Source organism: Trachemys scripta, chromosome 3 (genome assembly GCF_013100865.1).
Source record: "Trachemys scripta elegans isolate TJP31775 chromosome 3, CAS_Tse_1.0, whole genome shotgun sequence".
Classification (NCBI taxonomy): domain Eukaryota; kingdom Metazoa; phylum Chordata; order Testudines; family Emydidae; genus Trachemys; species Trachemys scripta.
In genome coordinates this window covers 58,500,423-58,513,739 of record NC_048300.1, presented here as the reverse complement: position 1 = coordinate 58,513,739, position 13,317 = coordinate 58,500,423, and the positions used below count along the sequence as shown (strand labels likewise).

Below are 13,317 nucleotides of genomic sequence, written 5' to 3'. Positions count from 1 at the left end.
TTCACTGGAGGGTCTGCACAGTAGATAAGGAACAATTACCTGGCATCCCAACAGTTATCTGTGTTGCAACATAAGTATTTGCATCCCTTTCTATTTTGCTCTCTCTTATCTGTCTTTTCAAGGCCAAGGGGAGATAGAACATAGTCTCCCACTTAACTCATCTGTTGCAAGGCTGGGGCATAAAATGATTATTGGGGAATAAGCTGTGAAGGCATGAGACAAAACATTCTTAGTTCTCGTCGGCCCATTTGTCTCATAATAAGAAAGAAAAGGACTTTCCTGTTCATGGATGGATGGATTCTAATTTTTAAAATTTCAATATTTTAAAATTCAACATTTTGTCAGGTCATTTGCACTGCACTCACTGCCACAGAAGCTAAGTACCTTAATAAGAAAAATAAATTAAGGAGTACTTAATCATATGACATCTCCAAACCATCTGACGTTTCAAAAGAAAAAATAGCAATATTAAAAGCTCAAAATCTAAATAAGTTGTCAAAATATGAAACAAGAAAAGCACATTTAAAACTATTTTCTACAATCACATTATTTTCTGCAACTGTCTGCATGCCATCGTTCAGTTTTGTTTGATAAGGGCTTTAGTTATAAGACAATACCTATACAGAAATAAAGAAAGAATATTTACTTTCAATTTATGATGTTGAGCCATGTTTAAAAAAAAAAATCAGAAAAATGCTCAATACAAAAATGACTATTATATGAATAAAGCAATAAAATAGCAACATGATGGGGGAGGGCAGGGAGACATCTTTCTACTTAACACAAACCTTTTTTCAGAGTCCAGAATTTCTACACCAATTACACTATTTTCTATTGTGTAAGTTCGTCGATTAGGACAATTACTTTTTTTCTACATTTTTTCCCAGTGTAAACGTTATTAAAACCTCCAAATTAGTGTTGTATTATGTTAAGAGAAGGGTCTGATAAATACTTCTGAGGATTCCCTGATGCTCTAATCTTCTGTCTCAGCCCTTTCTAATTTCCAAAGCAAGATGACAAAAATAGAAGGCTCTGAAGTCTAGCAAGGAAGAACCATATACACACAATAGTTTAAATACACTACTACATATAATACATTTCAAAGGTTTCTCGTCAAAAACAGTAAAAAGCAAACTACAAGTGAAAGAAAAGGTATACCATAGTGACACCATGTGGCTACATTTTGCTCTATATTATTTTGGGACATTACTCTCAGTACATTTAGCACTGTCTTTTAAAAATCTAAACCCCAACCAAATTTCTTGCAAATTTGTGTGACAGAACAAACTAAAAAAAACTTGCTTACAAAACATAAAAATAGAGATGGATTGAAGAAAATGCAGTATCTCAAAGGTGAAGTGAATCGCTCTGTTTTAGTCAAATCTTCTATCCAAACTAATTCCCAAAAAATTTAGACCACTATATAGGGGATTATAGAAGAAAGTGAAAGTACATTAGTGTTCTGTCTGTATCTTTTATTATTTACCGTATCTATAACTAGGAGATGATTACCCACCAAATCAATAAATATCCTCCCTGTACTTTATCCTGGCCTGAAGCCTTACTGAGAAGGATCCAGGATACTGGCCACTGACATGTGGCACTGGATACTTTTTTTTGCTAGCTTCACAATTAGCTTAGAAAAAGATGATTAGGCAATGCGTAGTAGTTTGAGAGTTCTCTGGCATCAAGTTATAGTTTCTTTAATACTGGTCAATCACTGTACCTTGCAGCATGGGTAGCAGGTTTTCTTTAAAGGATATATTGACAGTTTCTTTGTAGGGGTTACAGGTCACCTCTACTCTCTTTTTCCACACAGGAAGAGCACTGGGTCAGAATCAAAAGGTGCTGGCCCTGAGGGCATCATTACTTCCATAACTACTGACAGTGAGAAGGCCCTACATTTTTGGAAGAAAGTCATTGCTCTTGGCCCTGTGTTTGGCTTATTGGCCTCAAGCCACCAAGAATACCCTCAATATAGATCCTCTCTATGAATGTTGTAACAATTTGTGGAGATGACATATGAACTGAGCATTGCCAAGAACATGGATCAGACAAGGATCTTGCCCCAAGGAGCGTCCAATAGAACCAAAACAGAATTCCTGTTATGTGAATGGCAGCATTGTTTAGCGTGTTGAATTAGTAAGGTGTGTAGTAAAAAGTATTTTGAGAAGAAATATGTAGGAGATAATAGAAACATTAATTTCTCAAGCACAAAGAATGGATTACAAAAAATATACCCACTGCACAAGTCTTCATACCCTGGGATTTCTGCATTCTTTAACTGTAGTGGAGGGAACTGTGAAACAGGATATCTGGGTTCTCCTAACTCTGCCATTGATTCTGCTATATAACTGAACAAGTCACTTAACCTGTTTTTCATTTCCCTGTCTTTGTAAAGACCTCACAGATCTGTAGATAAAAATGGTAATGTAAGTGCAAAGTATTATTATGAAATGGAGACAGAGATTGCTTGTTCTCAGGGATAAGGAGACAGATTCTTTAAAACGAATATCCCTGTAGTGTATTTTCATTCTCATTTGCTTTTTCCGTGCAGTAAATGGTACATCTATACCACTTAAGTGAAGGGGATTGAACAAGTAGCAGTTAAGGGGCCAGGAAAAATTTAATTATGGCAAAATGAAAAAAAACTCAACGATAGTAAACAACCTCTAAAAAATACTATTTTGTGTAGTTAAAAAAGAAAGCTTTGTACATTGTGACATTTCCCCAGTGCACAATCTGGATAGTTGAATAGTTGTGTCCCCTTAATTCTCTAGCCTGTAGTGCCTTTACACTGCTTTGCTGTCAGAACATCCACTCCTGGCCTGTTCACGCAGCCTTTAGAATGCAAATTAACTCTCAGCAAAATGCTGAGAACTCTGACAGGTCACTCATGAATTACATACAGGGATCAAATTCTTAGTCCTAGCCTTGTCCCCCCAGAAATGTGCATTTTGAACTGCTCAGTACCCTTCTGAATTGTACAAGCTCATAGGAAGTTCATTTCATCAAAGGAAAATGATAATGCACCATCCTTGTTATCCCAGATACAGTTTCCCACATACTTTAGACCAAACACACTGGTTAAGATAAAACAAGAACTACAGAAAGATGGATTTTAAGTGATTACAAGTGGAAATGCATAAAAGTCAGGATTGATTACAAAAGAAATTAAAAAGAGTAAAACGCAAGCTAATACCTAACCTAATAAGCTAAGTGAACTTAAAAGCAAAAGGTTTTCCTCACCACACTCTGCAGTAAATTTCAGAGGCTGGGTCCCTTTCAGCTTGGAACCCTTCCCCTTTACTTCAGTTCTTTGAGTCTCATTAAGGTCATGAGCACAGATGAAGGAAGAGAGGTGAGTTGGAAACCACTGTCTCTCATTCTTATGCCACTCTCCCCTCTTTGAGATTACACCAAGCTGGGATGCATACAACAAGCAGTTTCTTGTGGATGTGAGATTTAAATCATCTGTGACATACTGTGCCCCATGTAACCCTCTGTACCCACATAGTCACCACTGTAATACAATTATATGTTTTGTACAAAGTATGCCTTGTGAAGTATCATTGGAAAAGTCATGTTTTGCTAATCAGCAATGTTCTGTTAAAATGTGTGTATTATTATTGCATATGAAGTTATGAAATTTTGCTACATATTTGTTACTGAAACATGCTGTGAGTCTGGGAAACACCCACAGACTAGCTCCTTAGAAATAACAAAGGAACTATAAACAAAGGACTTGCAGGTCATCCCCAGAGATGCCTCAACTAACACGTACACAAAAAGTGCAAGCAAGAATTTGCAGTTCATATGAAGGAAACTTGGCAACTCACATATGCCATGGAACTGCCCAACTCCCATGACGCAGTAGAGGCTTTTCCAGTACAAAGGCTCAGAGTACAAAAGTGGGGGAGGGAAGGGTCTCTGACCACCTCTCTCCTCCACCATCTGTACTGAAACAAGATTGCTTGAAAGCCTTTGAACTGGGGAGATTGGTCCCAAGTTGGGAAAGGATCCAGCTTGTGTACTAGGAGCTGTGAACTGCCTGTTGTTCAAAAGTCCATCTTGTACCCTGGGTGATGTCACACTGTCCCTGTGATGAAATGTAAATTTCTTATTCACACCGTCCCCTTGCTGGAGAATGGTCACTTAAGCAAGTGATAGCCCTTTAACACCTGGTTGGGGCCAGTGTGTCTTTGCCTCTGAAAAACTGGTTTGTGGGTGTTATCCAGAATTACAGCATATTTCAGTAACAATCATACAGTAGAATCTCATACCTTCACATATAGTGTTGCTACACATATGCAGGCATCGTTTACTAGGGGGTTCTCTGAACTTAACTGGGAGTGTTCAACTGGGAAGATCCTTAATGCTACACTCCAGCCTTCGAGGCTACAACTCCCTTGTTGCCTTGGGGAAGAGAGCGAGAGACCTCCTTTATTAGGGAATGCAGGGAGACCATGCGATGGGCTCCATTTTGGAGAGGAGCTGAGATTGCTTTATGAAGCTCTGTCCAAACCAGGAGCAGCTGCTAAACTGCTGCTAGAAAGCCAGAAGCTGCTGCTTACAGTCTTCTGGGGATTTGATCAAGCAGGGAGCCTCGGAGGCTGTTGATGGGCTTCACTGGAGCCAGGGCAGAGACGGTTGCTGTACCCAGAGCTGACTGAGATGGTCCTGCAAATGAAGGCAGTATGGGTAACCACCACCTTTGTCTGGGAAAGTACTTGCAAGGGGAGCGGGAACAGAAAAGAAACTTTAAGGGGTTATCTGAGTCTCAGAAGAGGGAAAGAGGTCTTGTCATCAAACCAGAATCAAGGTTACTGACATCTGGTTAAAATAACTCCAATCTTCAGAGGGGTTGTGCAGCTTGGAATGATTCCAGATTAGAATTGTTCTGCCCCTTGTTGCCTTGGCTGGACTGATTTACTGAACCAATAGAATGCTGTCCCCAGCTTCACAATCTTCAAGCGCACTCACACAAGCATTTAAAACTCTGAAATCTAGAGAAGTGTACACTCAGAGGTGGGGTGAACGGTGACAGTGTAAATGCAATTTAGATATGTTTGTTAATTGATTTATCTAACTGCCCCCTGCTGATCTAAATTAGTAGCGACATTTAATCTCAGTCTATTATGCCATGTTTCCTTAAATTATTAAGTAAATGTGTGTTAACTGTAATCTAAGTGTTTATTGGGCATATATTGTTTATAATTGGTATTTTAGAGTTAAACCCATTGCACAGATTAGTTTAGGTTTATTCCTGGAGGCTCCGAAGGCATGCCAGTGAGAGTGTACAGGGCCAGCCAGGTGGAAGCACCGCTCATTTTAATGTCCTTTACAAGTAAAAGGACTGCAGCAGAGGGGTGGATATAGAGGATTCCCACCTATCCAACATTATCACTGGGATACTCAAGATCTCCTTTACTGCCAACATCATCAGGCATCCAGGCACACGGGTGAGTGTTGCTTGCTCCCAAGTAACCCAGGGAGGAAAGGAAGAGATTACACATATTTCAACAGGATAATGATATTCAGCAGTTTATGACTGCTCAAACGATACCTCACAAGGCATACTTTGTACAAAATTTATCATAGTCTTGTAAAAGTGGTGAACGTAACAGTATAGACTGTCACATATATATAGAAGCTTCCCCTACTAAAAAGACTATGATGATCTTCTCTGTACATTAAATGAACGTAAACATCTAAGATGGTGATCATATCCCATAAAGCAAGAGTAAAACATAACATTGTCTCTGTGAAAGCATAAGCAAGTTTCCCATTGTAACGTCAAGAAGACTCACACTAGAGACTTATTAGTCTCTAAGGTGCCACAAGTACTCCTGTTCTTTTTGCGGATACAGACTAACACTGCTGCTACTCTGAAACTAGAGAGTTTGTTCATCATCGTTTTATTTTTAGTATGATAATCGAGCCTATCGGCAGGACAAGCAAAATTCTTACAGACCTAGAAAACACCTACCATACATGCTTGAGGGAAAACATAAGCAGTTAGTGTTGAATCAGAAAAGTATCACTGGCCATATTAAGTTACTAAGATGTCGAAGTATAACTAACCAGTTTGGACAGCTCAGTGTACTGCCAACTGAGAGGTATTACGCATGGAAGTACAACAGCACCCTTAGTTCACAAGTTAATTTTGATATTTTAAAGTGCTATACAAAAACAATTTCAGGCTTTAATAGAGGCTACAATACATTATAAGTTATGTAATGAATGACTGATGAGGCTGACTGAATTAGTCTATGTTTTTTGTGAAAAACTTTACATTTAAATATTCCTCTAACCAGAATTTGCGGGATGGAACACACAGCGTGCTTTTCTAATTAAGCTCATAGGAAACTGGCATTGATACTAACAAACATAGGTTCATGAGTGAACAGATGCAGATTGAAGATGAAAAGTGAGCACAGAATGAAGAAAACTGCATTTATGTGAATGGAGAAGTTATTCAAACAACGTTTATACATAATGAAAGACTTTGTATATTTTCTTAAAACTTGGGTGTTTGGTAGTCTAGCCTTGAAGAGCTCTCACCTTGCATGACTGATATTTATGTGACAGATAACTCAGACAACTAACCTGGCCAGTATTACAGGGTTAATATTTTCTTTATAAGCTATATTTGAACAATTTCACTGGTGTATTAGATACAAACAATGTCCTTCAACATCAAGTATGGTATCTGTCTTGTTCAATTTTTTTTATTTCTGTATTTTTTAAGAAGAGTAAAACCATAATAACGGTACCCAAAGAAAACATAACCCCACTCTCCACTTGTGCTCTTCTCTATCCATCACAAAGCATTCTTAGGCAATAGTGTTGTGAAGAGTCTCGATCCAAATTCTCTTTTTTTAAAAACCCATTTCAAGACTATATTAATAAAAAAGTAATTATTGGAGACCTTGTGCAATTGAACTTTAATCCCTTCTGTTGGGGCCCGAGATTAATTTTTTTTTCACTTTAACACAAAAGAATACCAAGTCTAACTACTGAGATTTTTAGGTAGCACCATTTAATACATCAGGAACATCCAGCAGAAGCAGATTGCATTGAAGAAAAACTGCAGGCCTTTAGATACATACATAATTAAGGAACAGACTGATCATTTAGGTTCCACTCTCAGTTGGGAGCAGTGAATAGCTGTGCTGCCTAGGAATAGCCCTGGGAACCAACTGCAACTCAGAGTATGATTTACTCTAGAACAGTGTGGGCAGGGGCAGAATACATTACTGCAGTACTTATTCATTGTCCACCCAGGTACTCCCCTCTGCAGGAAACTACTCTAACAATTCAATAGGGAGGAGCAGAGCACTTCCCCTGACCCTTTTAAACTCTTTCCTGTCCACTTGCTTGAAAAGGGGAATATCTAGAGAGCAGGGGCTGTACTCTGTACCAGACTCATACCCACATTCTGGGGAAGTCTTACTTGCTGAGCAGAGGGAAGGGCCTTCCTCCCTTGCTTGGCTGTGAAAAACAAGGACATAATCTAGCTCTAAATATACTGCACATTAAGAAATGAATTTCCAACACAGTTTCTGAACATGCCAGTTTTTAAACATTTCAGAAAATATAAATCCTCCTAGTGCCTGAGAGTGAGTTTATTTTACCAATACATCATCAGACTGGATCCCATGCTGAAAGTATGTGTTAAGAGGTCAGAAAATGCAGCTCACCATTGGAGTGCACAGGAAAGACAGATACTTTTTTAAACTTCACCTTCCATATATGCAAGGATAAGGCCTTTTCCTGTAGCCATATTGTAAGACCTTTGTCTGCAGCCATATTAGGAGAGCAGCAGCCAATAGTCAAGAAGCAAAAAGTCACATCCTCACATTCCATCTAAATTACATTAAAATAATGTAATATTGGGCTGTTAAGAAGGGAATCCTGTCCTAACAGTAACACCATCACCAGATAAAGAAACAGATCTTAAGATGATTAAAGAAAACGTTGTTTGATAGCATTCTAGCATTCTGTCTGGCAAGAAATCACTTAACAGTTGTGATTGTAAGGTCTATATTTCTATTGTTTTGCCTTGATAGTCGCTACTTCTCTGTTGTTTATCTGTATGGTTGCTGTCTAGTTCTTTGATTCTTTCTATCTATTGCATAAATAATGTTGCTAGTTGTAAATCAACCATGGTGGTGAAGTATAATTGGTTAAAGAATTGTTTTACGATATGTTAGGATTAGTTAGAAAATTTAGTAATGTTTCAGTAAAATGATTGGTTAAGATACAGCTAAGCAAGACTCAAGGTTCACTATACAAACTGGAGTCCAAAAAGAAAGTTTTTGGGAATTAACTCCAGAACACAGCCCCAAGATCAGAGCTGCCAGATCTCGCACCATGCAGAAGCTGGAGTCCCCCAGATGACCTGATCCTGACTGGCCAGCAGGAAAAGTTCATCTGTCTTATTGGGAGTGGTGAGCATTGTATGCTTAGTGTGTGCATTCTGTTTTGGTGATTGTTCATAAATAGAGGTTAAGTAGGATATTACCGTGTAAGGCTCTTTCACTGGTAAAAGACCCCGTAAACCTGAAAAAGATTAAGGCCCTGAGTCCATAAGGAATGGGTGTTTGTTCTGAGTCTATAGGGAATTGGTGTTTACCCGGAGCCCACGGAGGAGTAGAATCCCGAGCCCGGAGCCCACAGAGGGGTAAAGTTAGATCTCTTTCTCCTGGAGCTCTAGGAACTGGGAAAGGATGGGGATGCCTAAATCAACTGGGTTGCGTCTTGAGCCCTAGGAACTAGGTAGAGGTGGAAGCCTTGAGCTCTAGGAACTAGGTAGAGGCGGGATGTCCTAGAGTGTGCGGGCAACAAAGTTAGAGTGAAGCTGGATGCCTTATACCCGGAGCCCCAGGAACTGGGAAAGGGTGGGTGTGCCTAGATTAACAGAGTTATGCCTTGAGCCCACAGAAGGGTAAGGTGGGTGCTCTAGAATGTGTGTAATAGATAATTTTATGCGGGTAACACAGAAACACACGTTGAAGTTTTAAACAATGGTTTAAAAATTAAATAATTATTTTTATAAAAAGTCAGCTTGCACCAAGCTTGAGTTTCTTGTTTTCTAATGCATTCAAATAGCAAGCTGTATTTCCTGTTGCTTATCCTAAATGAGACAGTCAAAATGGCACCTCCCTACCTGATGAATGATTTGGTCTCTTACTATGCTTCCATTTTAAACTGTAACTAGCGAGTGAGAAAGGGAGGAAGAAGAATAAACTGCACTCAGTGCTGCATCAGCTATTTATCTTTTAAGCACTGAGTTCCTCCTTTCATTGTAATGTTTTTGAAGCTACTGTTGCTTTCTGGCTCAACTCCTCCTTCCCCACCTCCCCCGCCCCAAAAAAGGGACATCAGAGAAGAGGGGGATAAAATACCCTGCTCCCAAGAGAGACTTGTGATCCTTCCCGAACACCTCTCAAAACTAAATTTCCAGGTTTTATTACTCTTCTGTACTTTTCAAACTTTTTTCATCTGCACCATACAAGGATAGTCATGGGTGCATTTTGCAAACCTGAAATACCGAGGGGAAAGACCCATGTACTTCCTGCTTTAGCAAGAGTGACAAAGATTCAGAGGAGGAAGAAATTATGCTTAAGATCTGAGTTCCTCTCTTTGAGTATCATTGCCTCTGTGGTGTTCCCTACTAAATTGTGGGAGAATGCCAAATGGGAAAATTATTATTTTCTTTGAATATGATACAAATATCTGTGAACAATTAAAGAACAATTGTGTGAACAATTAAAGAAAAAATATCTGACAGAGAATAAATAATGTTTCAGATGAAGTTTTTATTTCATCCGATTCTATATAGTTCTAAATTAGAAAAAAAATAAAGCACTTTTACAGTAGTGCTTTATCCGCTTTATAAGCTGGACATTTATATACCAACCATGTTTATGATAATTACCCAGTTCCTATGCTGGTAAACTATCTAGCTGTTTCTCAGATTGTTCTTTGACCTAATATATTTAGAGGACTGTATCTGACAAGCTTCCACATTGTGATGGGATTTTTTGGTTTTTGTTCTCTATATTTTCTTTAGAAAGTGATCACTGATGTTTAATTATGAACATATAATACGAATAGTGTTAAGCTTTAAACATTATTTATTGTTTGCAAATAGATGCAGAGATTACAATATATTTTAAACAACATAACCTCACCAATGACTAGGAGACCTAATACGTTACTTGATCTTGCTAAATAGCAAGTGAACAAACAAAAAAACTAAGATACCTCATCACAAAATGTACTTAGTTCATCAGACAACTGAAGTTTAGCTTTAAATATTAATAGATCATAAGACAATAGAAAATGTAGTATTTTTTATATAAGGCCTCACTAAAAGCGTGCTGGCTATTAAATCATTATTGAGCAGTGTGGGGAGATTGTTGTTTTGTATACAACAGTTGGACAGTGTGTGCTAATTAGCAAAGTTCTTCTCTATTACATCACAGTTTTGCTTTGAAAAAGTTCTTACGTACCTTTATACAAAACCAATTATTCTTATCCACCTGTTGACAGAGGCAGCTTATTTGATGGATAAACCACACAGTCCATTTAAAGCAGTACATCTGCCTTTTGACAGACATGCATAATTCTTATTAACAAAAATGAGTATCATGTGCTGTGAAGGGAGAATATACTCAGACTTAGACAGAAACCTTATATGATCAAAAGAGGTTCTCTCTGTCCATATTTTAAGTCTGTAATGAAGGACACTGTTGGCCACAGCTCATTCAGATGCCAAAGAACTTATTTATAGCTGAGGATTTCTTGTGCATGTATGTTTACTGCATTGCTCTGGTTGTATGGAGAACTGGTTTAAAAACAGAATTTAAAATGTGGAAAAAAAGATGAGCAAGGCCTTATCTGTCATATCATCACAGAAGTGCCGAAATTACATGGAAAAGGAATAATCTGCTCCCTCTGCCTGCCAATGCAGGATTGCTCCCTTCATACAGTAAATTTAATAGTATAGCATCCAAACTGTTTTAAAAAGGTCTCAAACAACTGGACTTCCAAGAGAATGTCTTGAATTTTACCCCGATATTTAGCTTAAGTTTTCCTTTTCTTCTCCCTTTACACATATATCAAACAAAACAAAGAGAACAGTTACGTACCTTACAGGAACTGCGGTTTGTAATGTGTTGTCCACAGAGATCCCACTCTTGGAGTTCACGCATCCTGTGCATGCAAGATCAGATTCTTTTGAAAAATCAGTGTTCATTGGGGCCACGTCTGCACCCTGAATGCCCTCTATGCTCTCAGCTCTGGAGTGCAAAAAGGCAAGGTGAACACAAGCCACGCATTCTGTTCCTTCATTGATAAGACTCCCATAGAAGTAGGACTCTGATCAGCAGGGAAGAAATCATTCTCTTCTTCAAGTGAATGTTATGTTGACTAAGTCAACCACCAAGGAGTTGGGAGTAGGGTGAGATAAAAAGGTATTTGGAGCCCTTGGCTGGAATTTTTCTTTCTTTTAATTAGTCTTCATACACATGGGTGCAATGGTGACAGGAATCTGCCAAATGTTATGGGCTGATTATAAGACAGCATCATTGACAGGCAGTGCTAGTTTGCCCTGAGATGTGGGGGGGGAGGATATCCACTTGGGAGCATTGGAGCTCCTGTATTTCCTCCAAGTGAACATGTAAGGTCTTGGCTATACTCTTCATCAAGTCCTGAAAAACTTTAAATTCAACTGCGTAGGATCATGGAGAGGGTATTATAACTTCATGTAGAGATTACTAGAATTTGTTGGAAGGAGATACTTCCTCGTTAGCTCTTAACTTCAAGGAGAAACTTCAGCCTTCTTGATAATGGAGGCTGCCTGGAGAAGAGGCTCATCTTGATGGGCACACTTACAAAAAGAACCCATAGAACTGGTCACGATAGAGAGGCCTAAATTACAGCTGCTGAGTGCTACTTTTATTGAATGAAAAAACACTAACAGTCTTACCTCATTGGACTACAACTAGAAGAAGAGAGAAAAGAATACACAAACTATTGTTCAACTCTGCTGTAAATATATTTAGAGAGAGAGAAGAGCACCAAAGTTTTCAAACAGGGTTCCCTAAAGTTCAGCAACTAAATTCATATTTATGCATCTACAGAGCTAGTCTGATTTTTGTAGATAAGTGACATCCACAACTTTCATTGAAATTACTATTTGATGTGGGTGCTCAACACCTGTGAAAATCAAGCTACTTATTTAGGTGCCTAAGAATTGGAAAGATACACATATAGTATTATGCATATAAACTAACCTGCAGACACGGGCAGGAAAATACAGCTTCTGCCAGGACCGACAAAGATATTTAGAGTGATCGATCACGCGGATCCAGTCTAACTCGTCCATGGACACCTCAATGTAGTAGGAATAAGACCTGTGGATTGCCAAAAATAATAATTAGAATAGAAGCATTCAATATTTGAGAAATAACCTGCTTTCTGGAAGTTGGTGTCTATGTAAAAATATATTTTCACAAAAGGGACCCACCCATATCCAGACTTCTGTAAAGAGGCTGCATTACAAATCGTTTTAAAAATAAATTTTAATGTAATCATATGTTAAAAGATATTTTCAGAACTACATAAAATGACCAAAATAATAATTCCCAGTAATAAGATGAGCTAAATTTAAAAACCAGCACTGCAATTATTTCTGCTGAAATATTAACAAAGATATCAGAGAAAATTTAGCAGATCATAAATGTCAGCCTGAAACCCTTAATTGGAAAATGCAAGTTTATTTTGTGTGATAACATATTTTTCATTGATTTTCTTTATCAGTCTTGAACTAGTTAGGTACTGTTGCCCCTCTATCCATGTAATTATCTAATCCTTTTTTGAATTCAACAAAGTTTTTTACTTAGTTGGTTCATATCGTGTCACAATTAATTCAATAGGTTATTTATGCATTGACTAAAAAGTATTTCTTTAGAAGCTTTAAATCTGTTGCCTTTCAGTGTTTCCAAGGAAGAAAGAAAAAAACAGAAACCAAATTCCAGTAGTCCTGAGTTGATGGAACTTTTGCTCAACAATAAAAGTTAAGCTTTTAAACTAACAGGTCACGTCTTAAAATCAGTATATGTTATTCTGAAAGAACAATAACTGCACTTGAGATTATAAGTGAGTTTATTTGAAAGAATTAGTAATGTTAATATTTTCTATTCTAAAATAATGAGAGTTGGTTACAAAAATCCAGTGGCAGGGTGACAATTTACTGACTGTATATTGTTAAAGACCTGGGATTAGTTTAACACAAGGATGGTCTAC

The 13,317-nt window shown here is 38.0% G+C and overlaps 1 protein-coding gene across 1 annotated transcript in view; it reads right to left on the bottom strand.

Moving 5' to 3' along the window:
- The window catches only part of BTBD9 (BTB domain containing 9), a 272,643-nt gene that overhangs the window by 233,713 nt on the left and 25,613 nt on the right, over window positions 1-13,317 (bottom strand). Inside the window, exon 6 of the mRNA XM_034764813.1 lies at window positions 12,306-12,425. Within this exon, the coding sequence (XP_034620704.1) occupies window positions 12,306-12,425 (120 nt within the window). The remainder of the gene's footprint in view (window positions 1-12,305; window positions 12,426-13,317) is intronic.